General features: G+C 39.0%; 1 protein-coding gene across 1 annotated transcript; it reads right to left on the bottom strand.

Annotated features, from left to right (window-relative positions):
• On the bottom strand, positions 1–26,014 carry calb2a (calbindin 2a). The gene is made up of 11 exons (XM_051952362.1): positions 25,706–26,014; positions 21,498–21,574; positions 21,326–21,415; positions 18,392–18,472; positions 15,411–15,467; positions 10,591–10,668; positions 9,000–9,055; positions 8,830–8,869; positions 8,589–8,642; positions 2,286–2,357; positions 1–835 (listed from the first exon to the last, which is right to left on the bottom strand). Exons 1-11 carry the CDS (start codon positions 25,800–25,802, stop codon positions 719–721), a joined length of 819 nt encoding a protein of 272 aa, XP_051808322.1. The 5' UTR covers positions 25,803–26,014; the 3' UTR covers positions 1–718.

Here is a 26,014-nt window from a genome sequence, read left to right on the forward strand (position 1 = left end):
TAATTTTATCTTAAGATATTTTATTCATATTTTCAATTGACAGTATCAGCCAAAAACAAACATTGAAAATGAAAATCAGGTCATGGCATTGGTACACAAGAGTTTCAATGGAACGCGACGGTTTCAGGAGAAACAGAGGTGGAAAAATCATTATCAGTTCCATTACAGATTATAAATGCGATCACTTCAAACACATCTGTCTGCGGTTTAGTTTGACTATATATCGTATCTAATGCAAAGTTGAAAAAGCGAGGGAATGGAAGGGTCAATGAAGCCAGGGCGAGACTCAGGGGTTGCCAACGGGTCGAAAGGGAATTTCTGTGGAATTCGGGGGTTTGGAGTTTTGGTCAGGAGTTGCAAGTCAGGCACAGCATGGATGGAGGATGAGGTCAGAAACGGGGGAGAGTTGGGAGGATAGTCTGAGGGTGAAAAGCTGGAGGTTTCAGGAAGGTCAGGTTTGGGGTCGAGAGGTCGGTTTGCAGAAAAACGAGGGTTTCAGGAAGGAGAGCTGCTGCGTGCTGACAGTGTAGTTGTCATTCATTCTGTATTTTGTTATTCTGGGAGGGGTGGGGGTGGGACATGATCAGGGGGTCAGGAGGGGGGTGTCCGGCACATGCACCTGGTATAAGTTGCCACTCAGCTGAAAGTGGGTGTGGTCTGGGGAGAAAAGGGCGGGGCAGGCAGAGAAAATTATATTCAACAAGAAGAGGAGGAAGAGTCACAGGATTTGGTCCCTGCAGAGGACGATTTCCAGCTCGCCGCGGTAGAGCTTCCCTCCGTCGGACAGGCTCATGATGCTCTGCTTGTAGCCCGTCAGGTTCTTCTGGTCCAGCTCCTGAAAGAGAGACAGGGAGGCTTCAATCACAAACCATGCTAGGCTAGCTCAACTCAGCCAGTACTGTCTGAAATGGTCAGATTTTAGTTAGTTACGTGGGATTTCTGCTTTATAGCAGCCTCCAGGAAAGTGAAAGAGAGTACTACACTGTAGTAAACAATTTTTAGCTGTCTATAACTGTGATTTTTAAACAATTTTCTATTTTACAGGTTAACACTCCAAAAAAAATTAGTGAAACAGTATTGATTTGCATGTAAACAGTTAAAAAACAACTAAAAATGGCCAAAGCTGCAAATAACATCAGTATTTTTACAAATCTGAATTAATTCGTTTACAATGTTAGACCACAATGTTACACTATTTTAACTGTCTTTAAATGAGCAACAACAATTATTATTTTAGAGTTATTTGCTGTATTTAAATGAGAGATTATGTATATTAAGGACTGAAAAAAACAGTTATTAAACAACAGGCCAAAACTTTAAATAATATCCGCATCATAAATGTATATATTTTTTAAAATGGTAATTAATTGATTTACAATGTTTGACTGTAAAATTACACTATTTTTAACTGTATTTAAATAAGCAAAAATATTATTTTATGGATATGCTGTGCTATTCAATCGCTAAATACATTTTTAAATGGTTCTGTCATGTTTTGCCTTTTCCCTTAAATTCCAGGTAAAAATTACAGAAAATAAAGACATTTACATGCTGACTGGCCAAAACTAATTTATAATAATGTTCACATTAAAAATCAGTATCTCTACAAATGGTAATAAATATTTTTATTATTATTATTAATAATAATGATAATAATAATAATTATTATTATTTTTATTGCATTTACATCGGCAAAAATGATCATTATTTTACAGTTACTTGCTATTATATGGATATTTTACTGTATTTAAATTAGCTGAAAATATCATTTCACAGCTATTTGATGTTGTTTTCAACATTTTTATTTTATTTTTTAAACTTTTTTCAAAGATTATTATTCCCTTTTTTCTTCCTTTTTAGTCTATTTTTTCTGGCACTGTTGCTCCCAGATTCTCACTTTTTTTTCTGGGATTTTTTTTGTAACAGTGTGGGTTTGGTTAGAGATGATAAACTGTTAATAAGCTTGAATCATTTGCTGGTATTAGCAAAGTTTTTGATCTGACCTTTTGCAGTGCTGAGAACTGCAGCAGTCAAACTTACTCAACACATGCAAAATGTTTAATCATACAGGCATGTAGGAATGGAAGGCTGTGTTTAAAATACAAGTTTAACGTATATAAGACGCAGAAATGAGTGCAAAGAAATTGAATTGTGGACCAAAATTCACAACATAGGTCTAACCATAGAGTATATATATATATATATATATATATATATATATATATATATATATATATATTTAAAGGCTGTAAACCATAAAGAGTGACACTTTATCTACTTCTCACCGTCTTGTTTGTCTGGTAAAGGTCTTTTAGCAGAGCGTCCAACTCATGCTCATCAATGTAGCCGTTGCCATCCTGGAAGAAGTTGACAGAAACCCCACAAATGTTACTTTTTATTTCCGAACATTCAGATCGGTCTGAAAGGAAAAGCATGATTATTGAAATAATCCGAACAACATTACTTTTAATTATCAATAATTACACCATAATCAGGCGACCCGTTTGCACATGCCTCTTACACTTACTTATTTTCACTGGTCACTCTTTAAGAGGTCATTTTAAAGACCTCTGTTTTGTTACCTTTGGTGACACCTAAGAAGAAAAGGGGTAATTGCAGGTGTATTTCTGAATCTCACCTGCCAAAGATCTAAGCAGATTCACATTGTCAAAAGTCAATAAAATTAGATTCACTTTGAGTTGGCCAAAAACTGAAATGATTTTCATGTATTCTTTTTCAGTTCCATGTTTAAATGTACGAGTCAAGCTCAAAATCAATATGTTGACTTACATAGTTAACATATTTACTTTAGGGTGTCTCAAACAAGGTTTTTGCCTCAATATTATCAGAGGCATTTAATATTTAGTATATGCTGATACCGTTTTTCTCGATAATACACTTCATAGCTGTAGTACCTGTTTGCCTCTTAGTATTTAATAATGTATCAACCAGAGGAGATGGGCAGTGTTGACTAACAGAGTATATGGGGGCGGGGGTGGGGGTAGGGGGATTAGTAACAGCACACCATGACAAAGTCTTATGTGCCACTTAATGACCTCTGGCCTGCTCACATGTGTTAACTTAAGCTGGGACCATCTAGGAAAACATTTTTATATCCTGGTCTAACAACTAACAATTGTCTTGGTTGCTTATACCATATCTTCAAGGCTTAAAGCAGCAATAATAGCACAGTTTAAGTGTCCAATGTGCTCAGATTGTATTACAAATTATTGACTGATAATCCAGCATTAATTAACAAAGTTATTCAAATTTACACCAGTTGTGTGACATCAAATGTAAACAAAGGATCAATCTTAGATTTGTGCTAATACTAATCAGCTAAAAATGGCTTTGATTGAGCTTCTATTGTGATAATGGCATTGCATGGGGATCGGGAAATACCTAAAAGACAAATGACGCACCAAATGCCCCTTTCGATTGGAGCCCACACAGATCCCTGGTTAATGACGAAAGCCGAGGACCACCATTTTGATGCCAACTCTGATTGCTGTTTTAGGTTTTGTTGAGCCAGCTAACACAAAAACAGTTTGGCTATGTCAAACTTGCTTCATATCACGCCTCCCTGGGCCATAACAGAACTGCTGGATGCTGAGATATGCAACGCTAACTGAGTATGACTTGTAATCTTGAGTGGGAACATCGCAACAGATGCCCATTTTGTAATACTGTAAATGCAAAGACTTTAATCAGTGGATCAATCACCATGGTGTTGTCTCATTTTGCTAAAGATTTATATGAAGATCTTTGAAACTACCGCTCCAAGTAAATAGACAAACCCTACATTACTTTCTAAACATTGCACTAGTGACTGTGTGTTTAGATTCGGAGCTGTTTGTTTACTTTGTCCTGTCCTGCTGCTCGACTTCATTCAGTATTTTATGGCAGCAGTCGTGAATGTAACAGCCAAATGGTTTAAAAAGACTTCCCATTCACAACTCTGTGTAGGGGGGTTAGCTGCAGAGTCAATATGGAGCCTCTTTGCTAATTAGAGAGTTATGTCTCACGGTGGTGTTTACAGAATATGGGGCCAGGAAATAAGTCCAGATTATTGGAAACCTTCCCTTGGCAAGTGACACAAAACCATGTTCTGTTCATCTAGGCTCGGTCTCAAGATGATTTCATAGCCGAGTGTCTTGCCAGTCTTATTTTTTCAACTTTGGGAGATGCTGTTTGATGTTTACAAAGCTAGACTGAAGTGTCCTAGATCTTAGGAATAAAGTGTGAATTCTATTTATTTTCCGTTTATGGATGAAAGACGCGGCTCTCTGCAGAGCTCTGGGAAAGCAGAGCAACATCAGGTACCAGCCAGTCTGTCTAAGTTGCGTGGCATCTTGCATTTTAGACATTTCCAAGTCCTTGCACAGTTCGGGGGCTGCGGCACCGTGAGTCATGTTAGTGTTCAGCTGACCGGCCACACTTTGCCCTGCTCACAATCTCTCGGCACCAGAGACAGCAGCTGCCAGTGTTTCAGCTGCAGGGACTGAGCTCATGACAAAATGATGAAACTAATTACACACATAAATGGTGGTGCTCCGTTCGCAGAGGGTGTCTACATGAATGGACTGCAGCGGCTCATCTATAATTGAACGTTCAACCCTGTCTCCTGCAAGTGAGCTAGAGAAAGTGCAAGCCTTCAGTCCAACCCGTCACATGAACTGGCACGCAACCCTCTCCACTGCTGATGGACTGCACTTTGCTGACATCTTGATCTCTAACTTTTTTTCTTTCTTTTTTGCTAAAGATGGTATGTTAGCCAAGGCGGGGGCGAGAAATCAAGAATAACTTAAGAATTATTTAACATGAAGTGTCTATGTAGAGGTGAAACATTGTCAGGAATCGAAATGAGAAATCCAATTGCTTTCTACGGACGCACTAGATTGATGGATGGATGGATGGATGGATGGATGGATGGATGGATGGATGGATGGATGGATGGATGGATGGATGGATGGATGGATGGACAGATATTTTGTTCATCCCCGATGGGGAAATTCAAGGTATCCAGTAGGCCACACATGTTACATTTAAGATAGAAGAAGATAACAAAACAATTCACAAAGAAACAGATAGATGATTAGATGGATGGATAGATAGATAGATAGATGGATAGATGGATAGATGGATAGATGGATAGATAGATAGATAGATAGATAGATAGATAGATAGATAGATAGATAGATGGATAGATGTTAGATGGTTAGATAGATGTTAGATGGATAGATAGATGTTAGATGGTTAGATAGATAGATGTTAGATGGTTAGATAGATAGATGTTAGATGGATAGGTAGATGCTTAGATAGATGGTTAGGTGGACAGATAGATGCTAGATGGATAGATGTTAGATGGTTAGATAGATGCTCGATGGATAGATAGAAGTTAGATGCTTGGATACATGGTTAGATAGATAGATGGATGCTTAGATAGTTGATTCATCCTCTTGGGGAATTTTAAGGCATCTGGTATCACACATTACATTCAAGATGGAAGAAGATAAGAAACCAAGGAACAAAAGGAAATGTATTTAATGTGCTAATCGTGCTGGTGGAAGAAATACAAATAAGGTGCCAAAAATGCTGGTATTTACCAAAAAAAAAGTGCAAAAGCGCTTACTATTTACAAGAAAATAGAGTATTAGAAAAGTACAAAAGGTACAATGTGAAAATAGATGGTTAGGATTATTGGTTGAACATCCATTATTTGAATGTAAAAATAATAGTTTGCCTAAAATTTGAGGTCAGTGCACTTACTGCCAAAGCTTTTAGCACTTTCAGTCATAGCACATGAACTTCATCAGATTAAGATGAGGTGTGGCGGAAAACTATAAATTTGTTAACTTTGTGCTAGTGGGCACTGAGCAAGATGGAGGCCATTCTTACAAACATGGATCATCCACTTCACATCTGGCTCAATGAACAACGTAATATCAGTGGACGGCTCCTATCCCTGCGCATAGATTTTGCAAACATTTAATTTCAGCCCCAAATTGTAACCAGTTCAAACCTCTCTCCATCACTGTCATCTCAACTCTGCAAAATTCATTATTTAACATTATGGACAGTGGAAATGGAATATTTTCTGAAGGGAAATGATTCAAAGTCAATTGCAGACAGTAAATACAGAAGAGACATGCTAATATTTATCATGTTGGATAATAGTGTTGTCTATTTGGTATTTTTTTTTTGGGGGGGTTTACCTGTAAAATCACTTTAATGAATTAATTACACAGTGAATGTTTTGGAACCAGCTCTGATCTGGTTAATTCACTTTGACTGAAATACTATTATACATTAAAACATATATTTTAGTTCACGGAGAAACATGAAGAGCACTTTGCACAGGAGGGCAGAGCTAACTAGAGGCGCGCTGCTTTGCCACATCAAGCCGAATTGTTTATTTCCTCATAAACTGAGTCAGCTTTCTTACAGCTACCTAGATTATAGTCAGTCCCTCCGGCTCACAAAACTACACAAGATATCATAAACAAGAAAAATTATTCAGCAGATGTACAGCTCCTTGTTCTCTCCTCTCTCGCTCTGCGTCGTGTCGTACCACTCCCTTCCCCTCCCCGCCAATCTACTGCTAATGTGGAAAATATGGCCATTAAGTGAACCGCAGCTCAACCACCCTGAGCTGTTTACAGGAGGACAGGTGTGCCAAGCCCAACTCATTTCCCTCGATAGATGGGGAGTGCCATTGGTTAAAAAAACAAAACATAATTTGCATATTCATGAGTTTTAGGAAACTCCTGAACAAACAGCGCTGAGTCATCCACACAACAATCTTGCATATTTTCTTTCAAAAACTCTTGCAATTACGTTTTTATTCCCCTCACTCGCTGTAGCAGCAGATCAGCTTTCAGACCACCTCCTATTCCTCTATGTTTGGCTAAATGAAATTAGTATCCCCTCACATATAAGCACAGTTTATTCATCATCTGAGCCCTCCATAGCCCACGGTTGTAAAATTGCAGCATCCACTTGAAACTGTCTAGTACGATTTATAATGGACATTATAAAATGCTCCACTTTTAATATGAAAATATGAATACTGTAAGACCACAACTCTTTCTTCCACTTGTTATTGAACTAATTTCAACCATTTTCCAAGTTAGTATTTGACTTGGAACAATTTCCCATTATTCTATATATGTTTAATGATAGAAAATTTGAATAATAAAGTATATTATACATAATTTGTGGGGATTTTTTAGTGTGGCATGTGCATAGCAGTGGGTTTCAATGGGCATCATGTTCACTTCATTTATCAGTTGTGCCACCTATGGCAATTTACAGTGTATATGAAAATATAATGTATAGATTATGTGGTTAACATTAAAGGTTAACCCCATGTACATTGAACAACCACTTTATTAGGAACATCTGTGACATCTAATTCAATCCAATATAATAGTTGTGACAAAATATACTTTTACGAATCTTCTGCATCTTCAGATTTTTTGACTTTGAAAGGCACTAATTCTCTATTGTGTTTATTATGAAGGCCATAGCATTTGGTGGAAGGGCACTTGACTGCATTATATTGAAATGTGCTCCTAATATTTTGTAGGAAAGCAAAATATCATGTGAAAATGCAATATAGTGTGGTTTACAATTCTAGTTCCATCTCAGTAGCATTTTACTGCGATATGTTAAACAGTTTCCTGTCAATACAAGTTTTTCTTAAGGTACATATTTTGATATTACTGAGTCAACATTGCCTAATAATGTATGTACTAATCAAACTGAAATCCTGATCCTAATGCAGCAGTGTTTTACAAAATTTGCCCGATAAGAAAAACTACAAAAGACAATAAAACTCATAATTTTCTTCATGAGAGGGCTGCTACAAACAGTTTAGACAAAAATAAATAAAGCTGATACTTGGGTTTCTGAAGGTTAAAATGGTAACCAGCATGAAAACTAATAACTGACTTAATCTGTTGATTTAATACATATATAGATTGAATTTTTTAAAGATGCACTCCATGAAAAGTAACTCTTTCAACTGTATTAACATACCTTTGATATGGGGAAAAATATAAATGAAATCTGTCCTTAAAGTTGGTGATATTTCATGATCTGCCCCAGCATAAGGAAATACTGCTCCATTTTAAAAATGAAATAAACTCTCTGATTTCTTGATCAGAATATTTAAAATGAGATCAATAAAACCGATGCTTTGATTTTAGATGATTCAAAGAAAGAAAAAGTGATTTCATTCAACAGCGTGTTTTAAAAGTGCTCCCATGGCTAAAACTAACGAGGGATGTGGCTGTTGCGAGTGAAATAACTTTTCCTCCTATTAAATATGATGAGGTGTTCAAACGCCATCATCCAGCATTGTGTTCTGCCAATTTATCACCGAGAACATGGACAGAAAAGCCCAGGAGCAGCCGGCTTCTCAGGAAAACAGATGAAAGAAAGCGTCGCTGCCAAGATACATCGACAAGTGAAATCTAGCGGAACAAAAGCTAACCCGGAGGGTCAGATATCAGCGGTGTGTTGGGGAGTGTGTGGAGTGTAGCTGACAGCTGTATTATTCCTACTTTGAATAAAATGTCACCTACCTTGTCATAGTATGTGAAGATGGCATTGAACTGCTCAGAGGTCAACTTGACACCCTGTAAAAACAAGTTTGGTCTTTGATTAGCAGGCTGCAGATCGCCAAAATGCACCAGAAAAACTAAATTCTATAAAAAAAAATAAGCCTAGCATTGATATTAAATGGTGGCTGTGCTGTTTTAAGCATTTGACTGACATTAATTGTGCATAATGTGGCCATTTTGTTTTGCATCAGCAGCTCCGTACCTGAAATTTGAGTAGGAAGTTCTCCTGGACGGGGAGAAGCCTTTGGGACAAGAAGGACTTCATTAGCGGACATAACAGTCGTTAAATTATTCAGACTTTGAATGAATATCAGCAGCCAATGTGTTTCAACATTTATATAGAGAGCAGAAGCCAGTAAAATTGCACATTACCTTGCCATCTCTAACAGGCCCAGCTTCCCATCTCCATTCAGATCAAACATCTTGAGCTAGAAAGCAGAACAGAGATTGGAGGACATAGAAGACAAGCAGAAAGGAAAGCTTTTTTTTCTAGGTATATGCAGGAAAATGGGGGAAAATCTTAGAAACAGAATGGGCAGACATCATTTTTCTATCTTTATTATACATGCGCACCACTTTTTCATTGTGTAAAATGTGTCTTGTTCTAATAAAGGGACTGTCCATAAACCTTGCTTCAAATATTCCAGCCAGTGTGGCTGAATAATAACCCAAAAGGTCCCCTTTTTAAGAAGACTTTGGGAAGAAGGAATATACCAGAAATAGTACAATGAGACTTTCTTAACTTAACTTTTCTCTGTAAGGAAAGCAAAACTTGGCTTAATATTGTTCAGTAGAGCTTCCATTAAATGACTGTCCATCTCCTGCTGGTATGATCAATCATTAAGCTTATTTTTCTAGAAAAAAATGGGGGGGAAATGACAGTTTAATGTTCTCACGTTAGAAAAGTTGCTGCTTTTCCTTGTCTTATATTATTAAAACCAATCATTTAAACGTTTTGGGCTGTTAGTCAGAGGAAACAAGTCATCTCGATGTATTTTTTGATGGTATTTTTAGTATAAAACCGTTAATCTCAAACATGTTGACAGTTTCTAGTAAGAGAATTTTCACTGAGAAACAGATTGAGAGGTTGACATTCTGCTACCTGCAGCTGTTATTTGTAATCAGAGTTTTAAAATGACACAAAACCATGTGTTCATTGTCTTGGCTGGGCATTGTGCCTGTTGTTGCATCATATGGTTAGCTATTTGTTGGCTAATCTTGGCCATCGTCCCGCACAATATTTGTGTACAGTTTTTCAGGTGGTTTCTTTGTCATCGTGGCATGTTTATTAAAATTACACATCCTTTATCTTAATTTTTTGCCTCTAATTTGATCTTAAGTGTTGGATGTCCCTGTTAGAAAAGAGATAAATGCTAAACCAGCAGCATCTGAATGATATGGAAGCCTGTGCTGCTACTTAACGGGGGGATTATTGGACAAATCTCTAAGATCTCACCGCCTTCACTTTCTGAAACAACTGCGAAGAAACAATAACGACCAAGTTTATCTAGAAGAAAACTGCTACAGAAAATCAGGTCAGGTCACCTCTGGGGCTTCCAGGAAGAAGCAGATGTGCACACATCTGGGCTGCAAACTCACAACCTGCCGGACATGATGGGTCACGACCACTCAGCCGCACAGCGCTGCTGCTGCCACCAACATGGCAGGCCTCTGAGCTGCTCCAGGCCAGATGGGCTTCAGACTGAGACCTTTCATCAGTGATTCTGTCGAATTCACTGACGTTTTCAAGACTTATTATTTTAGTTTAGCTGTCTGTCGAGACGATGATGCATAATTAGCATCTCATTTTGGTTTTGTCACTATATTTTCTCCTCATTTTGTCTCACTGAAAACATTTCTATGCCAAGAGATGATCTGGTAATGCTAAAACCTCCTGCTCTTAATGCTATGCACGCTGTACACATGGGGTTTTCCATTGTGTGTTTGAGTGTGTGAGTCTTACTATGGTCTGTGTGTACTCCTGCAGCTTCTGATCATCATAGTGTCTGTTAGCTTTCTCCAGCAGGTCTGAGAGAAAGCCCTGAGGACAAAGACACACACAGATAAGAAAAAAACAACATGCAAGTAGCTCCATCTGATCATCAATTTCACATGACCGGCCGTCTCACCGGCCATCTCACAACCGGAGGGTTGCGGTTCGATCCCCCGGCCCGTTGTGCTCATGTCGACGTGTCCCTGAGCAAGACACTTAACCCCTAATTGCTCCTATGGGGGGTCGTGGTTAGCACCTTGCATGGCAGCTCAGTGACATTCACATCAGTGTGTGAATGTGTGTGTGAATGGGTGAATGTGACGTATCATGTAAAGCACTTTGGATAAAAGCGCTATATAAATACTATCATTTACCATTTACATGAGAGAAAACATACAGAATTTAATGCACAGCATGTGCAGGTGGTAAAATATGTAGACTAGGAAATACCATCACAGGTCAATGATTTTATACACGTATTCACATTTTAATAACATATAATGTTAGTTTGCTATCATATTGTAAAATAATCTTTTCATATTCAGAAAAATCTCATGTAAAACAGACAATACTGAACACAGCAATAATCGCTGTGCTCAAACCCTTCACTGGACTAAAATCATATTATGTACAAAAGTAAGGACAGTGATAGCAGAGTTTAAATTATTGGTTTTCTTGTTTTTAATTTACTTGACATGGGAAAAAAGAGAACAAATGAACGGCATGTGCAAATAAGAGAAAGAAATAAGGAAAAACTGAGGTTAAAATCACATAAATTTGATTATAGAAGGTAAAAAAAATAAGAACAGAGGGAGATAATTATTAAATTCTGAAGTGATTTATGGGTTTAGCATTTGTTTTGTATGTCAAAACCTAATAAAAGTAAAGGCAGCCATTAGTTACAGTAAATGTAGAGCAGTAGAAAGATGACAGATGGTAAATGATAATGCCTGTTAAACGAAGGCGCTCCATTAGCATTACGTCAAATGTATTATATCACTTGTGCGACGCTCGAGTCAATATTTTCCACGTCTGCTCACAATTATGTGGTGAGACACGCGTCTGCTGCCTTCAGATGAGTTCTCATCTGTATCTTTCCGAAGCTTTCAAAAAAGCCACACCTGAGTAACTCATCTGCACCTGGTCAGCCGGAAGAAACACGTTTCCCACAACAGCCCGAGCAGCCAAGTTTGTGCGTGACGCGCAATCGCTGACCCCATTAACGCTCAGCTCTCCATCGTGGACCACTAGCCTCTTTATATAATGTCACAAAACATTCCCAAGAGGTGTTGAAGTGAATAAAATGAGCTTTCTTTGCATCTGAATCCTCACCTGACGACATAAACACTCGTGGTCATTGGGGAATTCTGTTTCCTGTGGAGCAGCCACTTAACTCTCCTGAGTCGAGGCTGCATTCTGGCTTGACTTGTTCATATGTACACAATGTACATATTCTGACAGATTTTTTTAAATAATCTGTGATAGTTTTAAAGGAATGTGGGTTGTTTGCTCTAAAATGTACAGAAATCTGCATTTTACATATCAGTTTCTTTTTTATTTAATATGATAATAATATAATGTAAACAGAATGTTACAAGACCCTCAGAAATAAGAAGTTGACATGTTGGTAAATATGCTTATTTGCTTGGTTGTGCAGACAGAAAGGTGGCGGTTGTTGATACTGAGCTTGTTAGCTTGATAGCATTAGCCAGATTTACCATCCATTTGTGCATGGGCATGAGCGTGCATGATCTCAAACATGCACGGAGCATTCTGGAATAGTATTGTGTACATGGACTGTAAAACAAAGACAAAAAGTGCCTTAAACCTGCAGTGTTCCTAACATCCAACAGAGGGTGACTCTTGTTTGCAGAAATACATGCAACTCTATAGAAGTATGAACAAAAATGACCCTACTTCTGCCCTGATTTGTTCCCTCAGTAAGTATTTTCCTCATGAATTTATGGTCTTAGTTCCTAGTTTCAAGCCTTCTGTAGTACGGTATGAAGTGGATTTTGTATTTTATCCTCTCTTTTAGAGTTTTAGAGCCGTGGCTAACTTGTGATTAACACATTGCTACCGTATGGACATGTGCAGTCTCCTCATATCAAGTCCCCTCACTCATCATGTCTACTTTTCAAAGAGCAACATTGCAACAACTGAAAAACAAAGAGTAGTCCACAAACCAATTTATATACACTCTTTGTCCTCGAATGTGCAGATTATATGCTTTAGTGTTGTGTGGATCACTCTGTTTGGTTCCCATTTACAAAATCAGGCCTGTATATGAATTTTTTCAACACTTTCACTGTACAGATAGCTGGCAGACTATGAGATATTCCCTGAATTTGAAGAAACTGTGTTGGATTATTATCACCAACTTTAGCTTTAAATAAGGACATTAGGCTGTTTTCCACTGCAGGAACAAGCAGATTGTTTTAACAAATGATTAAGAAACTGAGTAAGTCAGTTGGATGGATGTTGGGTTCACTTCTGTATTTCAGCAGCAGCTTTACAGGCATTTGGTCAGAAGATTTGCAGCTGTAAACTATGTTTAAATATAGTTGGATAATGTTCATTTTGTCATTTCATATCATAGGATAGCATTACTTTTAAACCGACAGTTCAGTAAGAAAGTATGGTTTTACCTTGCTGACATGTTTTGATCTGCTGTCTTATTCAGAGCATCATCTGACCTCGAAACATGTTGGCAAGGTAAAACCATACTTTCTTAATGAATTGTCGGTTTAAAAGTAACGCTATCCTATGTTTAAATATAGCGTACTCCAAGTCATAGTTTAAACATGGATGTTTCAACTATGACTTGGAGGTCAGTGGTGTCTCTGGTAGAGGTGGATGGTTGAGGTTCAAATTACTGATCAGAAGGTTGAGGAGGGGCTGCACAGTGGATAGTGGTAAGCACTTTCACCTTGCAGCAAGAAGATCCCTGGTTCGAATCCCACGGTGGGCCTGGGATCTTTCTGCATGGAGTTTGCATGTTCTCCCTGTGCATGTGTGGGTTTTCCCCGGGTACTCCGGCTTCCTCCCACAGTCCAAAAATATGCTGAGGTTAATTGATTATTCTAAATTGCCCGTAGGTGTGAATGTGCGTGTGATTGTTTGTCTGTATATGTAGCCCTGTGACAGACTGGCGACCTGTCCAGGGTGTCCCCTGCCTTCGCCCGAGTCAGCTGAGATAGGCTCCAGCACCCCCCGCGACCCTAATGAGGATAAAGTGGTGTATAGAGAATGGATTGATGGAAGGTTGAGGAGTTCAAATCCCAGTGCTGCCAAGTTGTCACTGATGGGCCCTTGTGCAAGGCCCTTAACTCTATCTGCTCCATGGCACGTTATTGTGACTGACCTTGTACTCTCACAAGCCTGAATTTGGGGAAAAAAAAGATGATTTCCATGTTGCTGTAGGACTTCTTATTCTTCTACCTTGGCCCAAACCTTTGTAGGTGTTCTGACTACTAAATTGTCCCCTAAAGAACCTCTTTAGGAGCCGTTTTGAGGAAATAAAGAAGCACTGAGGTACCTCTGAGGGACTCTGGTAAACTACTGTGTGGATCACAACAGGGATTGGTTCAACTTGAAGAGAACAAGAAGCATAATTTTTCTGCCCTTTTTATGCTTACTCAGGAAGTGTTCAGTGTTCTTCTCTCAGACAGTGCCATCAACAACATCAAATTTTGCATACAAGCGGACATAAAAAAAAAAAGAAGTCAGATTTCCTACTGCTAATAGAACTAGAGTTGCATCTGCCAAATATCTGTCATCATTTTGGCATTTTCAATGTTAGTGTTATGGTCAAAGTTGGTGGAAACATTAGTGGAAATCATGGAGGTCATTCCTGTTTTCGTTTGCGCCACCTAATGCCAGACTTGAGTTCATGCAGGAGAAGGCTGTCTTTTGACAAAAGTCTGTATGCTAAATATGAAACCAGAACCAGCACACAGTTAGCATAGCTTAGCACAAAGACAAGAGAAACTGAACCTGGCTCTGGTCAGACATACTAATATCCACTTAGCAGGACCTCCAAAATTCACTTAATGAACATGTTGTATGGTTTCTGTTTAAAAATAGAAGTAATTTTTACTAGCACTTACTGTAAGTGCTCTGTCTAATTCTTTGTGCCACTTTGCTGCATGTGCTTCCAGTCTCTATGGTAAGCTAAGCTAAGCTAATTATTTAATGGCTCTAGCTTCATATTTAGACTTTAGGGTGTTACCAGTCGTCTCATGTAGCTCTCAGCGGAAAAGCAAAAAAGTTATTTACCAAATGTCAAATTATTTTTAAAGGTAAGCAATAGGGTAGCAGCTGATGATAATACAAAAACGTAGAACAAAATTGTGACTTTTATCGTTTTCTTTCTTTCATTGATTTTATTGGTGCAATTGGCCTTACATGAAGAATAATGTGGCTACTGTACATAAAAATATGCATACAGACTAATACATGTTGTATACACTTTTATGCATTGAAACTTTGCATTTTTTTGATGTGGGGAAATCACTGATTACAGGTCATGAGGCTTATTAGCTCCTCCTGTCTGCTAAGTACAGTTCAGGGTTGTTATTGAATGTGTGTTGATGTGAATGTGCGTTGGGGAAAAAAGAGAACAAAAGTTAACAAAATAAGTATGACAAAGTATGCAGATGAATAAATAAAAATGTTTAAATTAGGCCATTGGATGAAGATGAAACATTACATCAAAAACATTCACATGAATTGATTGCGGTGCTTCGTGGTTTGATTTTGATGTATTGTTGAGTGTGAAACTTATTTACCTTCAGCTCATTTGCTTCAATGTAGCCACTGCGATCCGTATCGTATCGCCTCCATGCCTGAACCAAGACAACAGAAGACATATTGAATTGAAAGTGTTTTCTCGGCACTGATGCACGAAGCACAAAGAATCTGTTCTCCACTGTGATTTACATTACTCCCCCCCACACACATAAATCCTCTCTGATCGACCCACGGCTCGCTCTTTAACTGCGCTTAGGGGTTGACTTTTCTCTGGTGCAGAGCAGAAATCGTTCCAGAGGGGACGACCACAAAAGCCCGGACCGTCGCTGTAGTCGCACGGTTTTCAATACAATCCACATACAGAGCAGAGGGCAACGAGGCGCAGGGAGAAGAAAGAGGGGAGGCAGAGAAAAGTCATTTTAATGAATGTTTTAATCTAGCAGCTGTCCCTGTCCAAAGAAGGTCTCCTTATCAAAGATGGATGGTCTTCCCCCTTCTCCTCCCCCTCTGCACCTCCTCTCCTCCTCTGGGCTCTGCAGAGAGGAGCTACAGTGGTGTTATCCATTATATATGACTCTGAAAATAGAAGGTTCTGCTTCCTCATTCTAGCCCTTTAAAAACCTCTCTCTCTCTCCCCACTTCCTCCTCCCTGCTCCCTTCAACAAAGACTGATTAATCCCCCCCTCCCTCCTTCTCTTGTTCTATGTTCTCAAACTCCGGCTCTCAACTTCTCATCGACATTTCATTTACGTCCTCCCTGTTCCCGCTTTCTCTCATTTGCCCTTTGTATCCTTCTCGCGTTCCACACCTTCTCTTTCATTCATTCCTCTCCTCTCATTTCATTATTATTCCCTCTCAATTTGACACAGGAGACAAGGACAGCTTCTTCCCCACATGTAATTGGTTTCTAATTGGCTCCGTTCTTTCTTTGCGGCAGATCTAACATGAAATCTGCCATTTTTTTCCCCCTTATCTTCCGGAGGCACATCGTGGAATAAATGATTTCCTTTTTTTACTACCTTTCAGCACATATCTTGCTCTGTGGAGGGCTTTTTGTTACTCCTCCAATCATTTATTATTCAAAGCTCACAGCAGCACTTAAACTTTAGAAATTCCTCAGCCATTTATTTATGAAAATTACTTTTTTTGCTGGTGATTATTCACATGTGGTTAATTGTGAATGTCTTGAGTTTCCATTTGATCACTTCAACACATTTCTTGGACAGTGAAGCCAGTCTGGTTCATCTTCAGGTTCATGTATTCTGATTGTTAGTGTCAGTTAAGCTGACTAAGAAATCACCGGTTTCTAATGTTATCATCTCAATAAATAGATGTTATCATAACTATACATATATACCAATAAAGATGATTTCCACCCTTTTAAATGGCACTTTGTCATCAGCTCATTTAATGTAGGTGATGCCACAATTGCACTTTTTTTGGGAACAGAAGTCCACCATTTGGCTGAATAAAGGCCAATTCATGCTTTCCATGTGTCCCCAAGGGTTTTGAATAACGTAAATTTCGACCCCTCTGTGGATGTGTGTGTCTAATTAGGAGTAGAGAGTGTACATGGATATTTTTCTGACATCCACACATTTATAACTTGTCATTAAAAGAGTTGTAGTTGAAACAATATAAGGGATAATGTGACTGACATGCACCTATAAATGTATAAAGAGGAAACTTCATCCAGGAAACTTGAGTTCAAGTCATATCTTGGAACATTATTCTATTTTTTTCACTTAAGTCTCACTTTGATCTTTGCTTCCACGAACTAGTTGTTGACTTGTGTTTTCATTTGGTATTTTTTTGAAGTATAGGCAAGAAAACTACCCAGTTTGGCTTAAAATAAGCTTTTCACCATGTTTACCTCATATTACAAAGCTCCATTTTATCCATTTCCAGGGTCCACCAGAAATTAAAAACACACACCTAATTCAACTGCAAGAAGTTCCCTATGTTGTTGAGGTTAATCTTTTATCTCTGATCAGAATGGGTGATAATGTGCATTCTGCCTCATTAAAATATGGCGGAGGTCCCTAGTGGCTGATATGTATAGGAATGATTTCCAATAATAAGGGCCAATTAATAGACTGATAATGTCTAAAACAGTATAACTAGGTGTTGTCTTACTATAATGTTACAGCAGGTATTTGTATTATTCAGTATCCAGTGTCTCATATTGTGCAATAATGCCTTCCAACTGTGCCAATGGGGGACGCCAAAGTTAGAAATTGTGGAGTTATACCACTGGAGGCACATACTGCATGTCATTCATCTATCCCAACAATTCCTGTCTCTCTCTGTCTATCTAGCAAAAACAAAAATGTTAAAAACATTATATTTTGAAGAACAAAACAACCCAATACTTGTCTATATGGGGACATTTACATGCATCTTTAGAGTTCTCTGATACTCACACTTGTATTTTGCAGCACAGATGCCAAATATATCATTGTGCCATTTCAAACTGTTCACTCTACCATTTAAATTTTCTTAGGAATTTGCACCTTGGCTGTCTCTATCAAGAGCATTTTCTGCCCTCTCCTTGCTTACTTGTCATGCATTAGCCTTTACCTTTAGTTAGCCAATTATCCAGTCACTGCCTGTGAAGAACTATGGTCACTTGATTAATAATACAACCGCTTTTTTCAGCAGATGTGTACCACCATATGCAATCAAGGGCAGCAATCTGTGCTTTTCTATTCCAGACTTCTTCGACTTATTTCACTAATTGGTACACCTTCACCTGCCCAGAGGGAATTAATCCGTGAAATTAGCCAGTAGGCGGCAAAGAGAACATGAAGTCTGTTGGGTCTCCACGGTTGTAGAGTTGGTTGAAGCAAGTATGTCCTGACTAATGGCATTTTATAGAGAAAAAGAAGCTTCTGCACGTCTAACATCCAAAGATGCTTACAAAGAATTGATCAAATGACCGAGTTCATCAAGCACAGCAGCAGCCTTGCATAAGAAACGATATACCGGCCCCTCCATGCACGCTCAGAAACACACTTACCGCCATAAACTCAGCGCTGGAGCTGACAAACTGTCTGAAGCACAGCAAGAAGTTCTCTTCAGTTGGGAGAATCTGGGCCAGCTAGAGAGAGAAAGAGTGGTGAGAACACAAGATGGTAGAGTTCATATGTTAGAAGAGACAAAATGGAGATTGGGGAGTTATTTTTTGTCTGCAAAGCCTCAAATGGGCACATAAGACATAAATAATAGAAAGCCATAACCTCAGAAGCCAGCCTATATGCCTAGGATGGGAATATTTATTGTTTTTGGGTGTTTAGACAAAGACTTTACACACAATGTTCTCACCAAAGCAATTGAACCTCTAACTCATTTGCGGGATTTTCTAGTCCAGCAGTGGATTATTGATACCACAGAAACCTTCCTTCTCACATCTTTTTCAAATCACATTCTGAAAATGGTGAAAATGAGGGAAAGCAATACCCTGAAATGACGCTCCATAGAGACCATCATGAAGACCGCATTTATGCAGTCGATCACAGTATTGACCAGGCCTCTGAAGACTCCCATCTGCACTGTATTTTCGACTCTGTGTATTATCTTAGCTTTTGTTCTTACAGTTTTTTCTCACCGTTCACACAGCATCAAACATACAGCCTTATCTACTCTGAGTAACATTTCAATTACTGCTGCACATCCAAAAGCCTCATCCAGTCAAAGCTGCTGCACAAGGAACTCCACTAAATTATTTGATTGTACCAAATATTTGACCATACTTAGTTTTCCTTTCTTCCACAATTTATACAGATAGTTGGCTAGTTTTGAAAACATTCTTTTTCAGTTTCTTCTACATATGAAGCCCACAGCCAATTAGCTTAGCAAGATGACTGAAAACTGTTAGCTCTGTTAAAAAGAGTCAGGAAAGGTTACAAAAAAACAGCTTCCCAGCAGCTCTAAAGTTCAGTAAGTGATGTGTTTTATCTCCTTTAGTCACTCGAACCAGGAAACAAATAGTTTCACATAAACTTTAAAACAGCAAATTGGTGTTTTAACACTTTTTACAGATCAACAAATGACATGTTATATCGCATTTAAAGAGCTTTATCCACATTTTTTTAGATATAGTTACCAATAACCAGAGCCAGACTATTTCTTTTCTCCATTTCCAGTCTTTATGCTAAGCAAAGCTAATTAGTTTGTTTCATATCTATAAAATATTAAACATTGCAAATATATCTTCTCACCTTAACAAGAAAGTAAAAGAAAAACATATTTCCTAAAATGTTAAACTAAGGTTTTGTAGAGGTGGCTGTTCCTCTGTGTCTACTCTTTATGCTAAGCTAAGCTAAATAGCTGTTTGTTTTTTATGCTTCATGTTTAAACTATAGCTTCTATATCATATATCATCTCATCCTACTCTTGGTAAGAAAGTAGAAAAGTATTTTTCCTTAAGTGACAGACTAAAGTGTGGTAGAGAGTACTGGTTTCATGTCTTCATGCTAAGCTAAGCTAACTGTCTGCTTGCTGTTTTCATATTTGTTAAACAGATATGAAAATGATTTTAATCTTGCCATTTTACTTTGGGTCTAAAGTTAAAATCCCATTTCCCAAAATATCAAACAAAGGTTTGGTAGACTCTAGCAGTGCCAATTTTACTCACTGTAATACTATGCTAACTACATTGTTATTATTTTAATAATAAGAAATAAAATGTGTAATATTAATGTGCTTATTTTACTCAGGTCAGAAAGAGAAAAAAACATATTTCCCAGAAAAAGGTTCAAGAAGAGACTAGCCATTCATCTGTTTCAAGTCCTTGTGCTAAGCTAACTGGCATCTTGTTGTTTATGTTTCATATTTATAACATACAAATGAAAACTGTGTATGTATACCTTCTCATCTTACTCTTGGGAAAAAGTGGGAAAGCATATTTCCCAAAACAGAAAAATAAGGATTGGTATAACCTAGTTGTAGTTTTTTTTCAGTCTTTGTGCAAAGCTAAGCTAACTGGTTGCTACTTCATTATTATTATTTTTGGCTAAACAGATATTAGAGTGATTAATCTTCTCATTTTACTCTGGAGTAGAAAGTGACAAAGAATATATACAGGAGCCAGCTGTTTCAAGTCTCTATGCTAAGCTAAGCTGACTGCATGCTTGTTTATTTTTCATTCTTATCAGTCATAAAATGACAACAGTGTAATAATTATCTTTTTGTCTTACTCTGGGCAAGAATGTAAAAAGGCATATTCTAAAAGGTGTTAAGACACATTTTGTGAATGCTTGCTTGCTGTTCCCCTATTTGTAGTCTTTGTGTTAAGCTAACTCTGCTTGCTGATTTAGTTCTCATATTTGCAGAAAGATATGAGCGTTACAATCAGTCTTACTCTTGGCTAGAATGTGAAAATGCATATGTCCCAAAATATCCAAATGTGATTGGTTACAAATGAGCTGTTTCATTATTTTTCATCTTACTGCTAAGCTAAGCTAAGCTAACGAGCTGCTCGTTGTTAAAGTTTAATTTTTGTGGAAAGATATGACTGTGATATAAATCCTTTCATCCTACAATTGGCTAGAAAGTGAAAAAGTACATTTCCCAAAATATCCAAGTAACGTTTGTTAGAGGCTAGACATTCCAATGTTTCCAGTCTATATACTAAGCTAACTGGCTGCCTGCTGTTCAGATTTTATATTTGCTGACAGACACGAGAGTGAAATCAATTCTTGCATCTTACTTTTGGCTACAAAGTGAGAGAGCATATTTTCTTAAATGTCCAGATAAGCTTGTTGGAGGATAGATGTTCCCCAGTCTTTATGCTAAGTCAAGCTAACTGGCTGCTGGCTTTGGCTACATACACGAGCATGGTATCAATCAAGCTCTTGGCAGGAAGGTGAACAAGCTTATTTCCCAGAACTTTTCCTTTAATTAAAACACCCAGATTTGTAAGCAGAAAACCGGAGCTGGTGCAAGACCTTACCTCTGACATCTCAATCCGTCCATCTTTGTTCTTGTCAAACTTCTGCATGAACTCCTTCATCTTTTCTCTGAATGTGGGGTTTGAGGGGTCCTGGAAGTTGTACATACAAGAATGTAAGTGAAACCTGAGTGATCCGTTTGTGGATCTGTGATTAACCTCTGAGCAGACTCACCACCCCGGCTCCTCTCCGAGCCATCTCCAACTCCCTGAAGAAGTTCTCCAGCTCCTTCCCCTCGATGTAGCCATTACCTGGGAGACAAACAGACCACAACTGCGTGTTACTGCAACATACCAAGGATCTGTTTTTTCCGTTATTGCTGACATGCAGCTGCCTCTTAAGATGTGGTCACAGTGTCCCAGTGTCAAACAAATCCCATCGTGGCTCGGTTTTGCCCTGGTATTGATTCAAACAAGAGCCATCTACCAGTAACTCTCTTCCTTCCCCTCTAATAGATTCCACTATTGACTGACACGATGCAAACTGATCACTCCTCAAAGACTGTGCGTTCACAGGATTGTATGCCAGGAGAGGCTAAATATGGAAAATTGCTTTTCTTGGATTTTCAAGGTGATGATCCACGGGCAACTTCTTTTATCCCTCAGAGATCAATAAGTGCATTCAAATGGAGAGTGTGGCAAATAGGGCAAATCAATACAGACAACGGTGTCCAGTGATAAATAACAGCATAAAGTAAAAGGTTAAATTCTCGACAATTTAAGCCTGAGTTTGCTTTTTTAAGACTATCCAGCTGTGAAAGTGATTTTCTTAAGAAGTTTAGCAGTGTGTTATCAGTCACTTTGACACACTAAGTGTCATTTTTGTCAGGTGGTGCTCATCCTGAGATGGTATCAATCATGCTTTTCGGATGCTTTCATGACAAATTTATCTTCCGGGGGCCATAAAGTTGATTTCCTTCCACTCTCATCTTCTTTTCTTCTTATTCCCGGTGTTCTGTTGCCCTGACAGAGGACAAATGAATAAGGACCGCCTTACTCAGGTACTATGTGAACCTGTGCCAGTATTCTATCAACAAGCCTGCTGAATGGCTGGACAGATGGCTCCAAACGATGTGACTAGCTGCTTCAATAAAACCCTGGAAGGCAGAGCTGCCTCATTAAACACTAACAAAGATTATTATGCCATCCACTTCCTCTCCTCTCCCTCTAACTCGCCGCCTCTCTCTGTCATCTTCGATCTAACTCCGTCGCTCTATCCAACCAACATCTTAGCGTCTTTGTCCCATCCATGGAAATTTTTATGCCTTTGTGTGTGTGTGTGTGCGAGCTCACATGTGCTGTTCCTTAGCGATGTTATCAAAACTCATGAATACAAAGTCTCCTGTTTCGATAAGTGGGACAGCAAAATGCCTCGCTGCTATCGAGCATCCCTCCTGTGGGTCTTATTGACATTTAGCACTCTGGAGAGAAGTGGCCCGCTTGATAATTAATCAGAGTAAGATGTGATTAACAACAAGGCGAACGGCATAAAGTGACAATAAAAATAGATTTATGAATAGATTATCTGGGGCTGCTGCCGTGACTTCAATAGATGCAGCTATAGATCCATACAGCCTATTACATTCACGTATGGGAGCATCTGTTGGTGGCTGCACTAAATCAAAAGTAGAAGTGCTTTTCCTCTCAAACAGCCCTTAAACCACAACAATATATTTGCTATGAAACACTGTATGTGCTGCAGACTCATTACAGTGCGTCCACGTTGCACTAAACTGTCCCAAATCCCTGCAGTAAACATATTTACACTATATGAATATGCAAAAAAATAAAAAGTCCTTGCCTGCAGCTACATTTTATGGCTGATTTCCACTCACTCGCAGACCATTTTGCTTAAATGTCAAATAACTAGTTTTATACACCATAATGAGAACTCCCCAGCCAACTTGCTTTCATATACTTTCTGCACAAGCACTTAAAGCTTCCACCAACCGGCGAGATAAAAGGTTCACAAAACCACTTTTGGCCCTAACACGCGCTCTTTGGGATACTGCGTCACTGTGTTCCCGGGAGACACTGGTAAAGACGCTTTTTCTTCTGGTTTGGATTCTAAAATTCAGCTCCAACACAGGAAAACTCTCAAAGTGGGCAGTTGTGCCAACTAAGTGCATATTTAAAGCCTATATAAAGTGCATCTGCCTTTCAAAGGAGAGCGCAGCCCTGTCTATTCAGATATTTTGTGTTGAGATCACAGTTGGGTCAATTCAGGAGGTAGAGTTTTGTTTTTTTTGAGTGTGCTTAGTACTCCAGATTTCCATATCCAGGTCAATGAAAAATAATTGACAGCAAATGCTCTATAATTAGCCAAAAAGGAACTGCAGTTGTTTCCTTTTGCGGCTTTGAAGTGACTGAATTTGAAAAGGCCTGACGGAGACAGCAGAGAAAGATGAGAGGGACACGGAGCCGCAATCCAGATGAGATTTGATCCTGAGCCAACAGGGGAACGTGTGGTTTCATCATCTCTGGGTGCATCGCCTCCTGTGTATTTTTATCTGCAGCTCAGAGATGTTTACTCAATCTGAGCAAACAAATTAGCTCTCCTTTTCTTTCTGCCGAGCCACGACACACTCCCAGTAATGAGAGCAGAAATCAAACCCTGTACCCAAATCTGTGGATGCTCGCTCGCCGGGATTTGATTAGCAAAGCAGCTCATTGCAAAGCGACTCAGATACCTGTGTGGTGGTGGAGGCGGCCGAGATGCTCCTCCACCGCTAACACACGGGGCAGCTTTTCTCCCTGCCCCTCGTATGGAGAGAGCTCAGCTGCAGAGCCCCTCCAATCCCACCTGACTCCTCACTCCACCTTGATTTCCCAGTGGGAAACATTTCAGCATGTGTGCAGGCATCAGAACACTCCACGCTGACAACAAACTCCCAGGAGAAAGTGTGTTGAGGCAAATAGGTGCAGCACCAACTTGCCTCATCTGCAGGTGCAAGTGGAGAAAAAGTTGACCAACAAACCAGACTTGAAAAACTCGGCTTTTAATAATGACCAGCTGCAACCAAGAATCGGCCTCATCACATAAACATCACAGTCTGATGAGCTAAAATCTGAAGGAGTTGACTGTGTTTGACATCTAATTATCAGTGCGTTGGTTAATTAAGTCGGTTTGATGTTATTTCTTAATATCTGGTGCAGCAGAAGGCTCAGCAAAGCCTTTTATCGTGCTCTATAAATACTCTCGCAATCCAATAAAGGACAATAAGTTTTTAAAGAAAAGGGAAAAACTGTTTTCTCTGCAGATGGACCACTTTTAAGTCTGTCCATCAGCTGGCAACAAATCCTCAGTCCTCAGCGGAGTGTGCAGACCTTGAGATGAAATGAAAATATCCATAATCAGGCTTCTGAGGCTTCATTACAGCAGCAACGTGGAGATGATTTGCAGGAAAGCAGCAGAAAAAAACTGACAGACGGATCTAAAACATCCATCAGGATTGAGATTTGCTAAAACCATGAGCAGCACCATGAGTCAATTTTCTTTTTTTTTTTTTCCAGACATCACATTAATCCATTTGAAAGCTCCTCTGTAAAGGGCACCGACCACCTGACACACTGAACTCATTGATGAAACTTTAATTAGGATGTTTGTGATTGGAAACTGATCATTCAGAGGCAATTAGGCAACTTTACGCGACCCGTCGATGATTATAGATCGCTGGAGACGCTTAAAACACAAATTAAATACGGGATTGATTGCAAAATAAACAGAAAATGGAATGCATTCATCAATGAAAAGCGGCAGCACCGATGATGGAGCGCACTGATGAAGCTGCGTCCATCTAAACTCCCATTTAACCAGCGTTTCATGAGCGTTTTATACAGTTTACTCAACATTTAGACACATTATCAGAGAATAGCTTGAACTCCTGGTAGATTTCGGTATATTTTGTTCTTTTCAGTAGAATAACTTCATCAAAATTCGTCTGAAAATCATCTAACTTTATTCCTGACAGTATATTTCCCACTAAAAAAAATAGACCTTTTGTGCAACTTAACTCGTTTTTCAAGCTCAACATCGATGCACAAAGAATATATGCGCAATTTAAGGGCAAAATAATCTCACTTCCAACAGTACAGTATTTCATCGTTTACTATTTTCAACCCCCTATAGTGCCGATTGCATTAAAAAAAAACTCGACAAACTTTTTTTTTCAGTTTGATTCCCCTCTTATTCTGAGCCTCATAACGGTTTCAGTTTATTATCTTCAGGATGCATTTCATCTTTTTTTCCTTCATATTTTCCGGAATTAATATTCTCAGTCCTTCTGCAGTCGGCTGAATTTTACAGCAGTGACATCCCATTAAGTCATACTTCATGAATTTTGGTATTAATGAACTTTTAGGTGGGGAACATCAAACTCTTACCGTCAGCGTCGAAATGTTTCCAAATGTCCAGGAACTGGGACGCGGTGACCTCGGCCAGGTGCAGGTGAGGAGGCTGCTGTGCTGCTTTGTTTGCCATGATGCTCTCGACGGATGCTTTGCTGCAGGTCAGACGCCAGAAAAATCCGCGACTAAACTTTTTTCTTCTTCTCTCTGTGTCTCCTGTTCAAACACACCCCACACTGTGGCCCCGGCGCGCCGCCCGCCGCTTTTTAACCCCGGCGCTGAAGTGGCATCACCGACGCACCGCCGCTGGGGGCGCAGCGCCACCGACAGCATCCATCTGAGTCA

Source organism: Acanthochromis polyacanthus, chromosome 8, assembly GCF_021347895.1.
Source record: "Acanthochromis polyacanthus isolate Apoly-LR-REF ecotype Palm Island chromosome 8, KAUST_Apoly_ChrSc, whole genome shotgun sequence".
Classification (NCBI taxonomy): Eukaryota; Metazoa; Chordata; class Actinopteri; family Pomacentridae; genus Acanthochromis; species Acanthochromis polyacanthus.

Excerpts from the sequence above, each read along its gene's own strand:
- calb2a (XM_051952362.1), bottom strand. The coding sequence starts at position 25,802 with ATGGCAAACAAAGCAGCACAGCAGCCTCCTCACCTGCACCTGGCCGAG. Across the intron at positions 15,468-18,391 it reads CCAGCGCTGAGTTTATGGCG|GCATGGAGGCGATACGATAC; the intron begins GTAAGTGTGTTT and ends GTCTTGGTTCAG. Across the intron at positions 8,643-8,829 it reads ACTTCCTACTCAAATTTCAG|GGTGTCAAGTTGACCTCTGA; the intron begins GTACGGAGCTGC and ends TTGTTTTTACAG.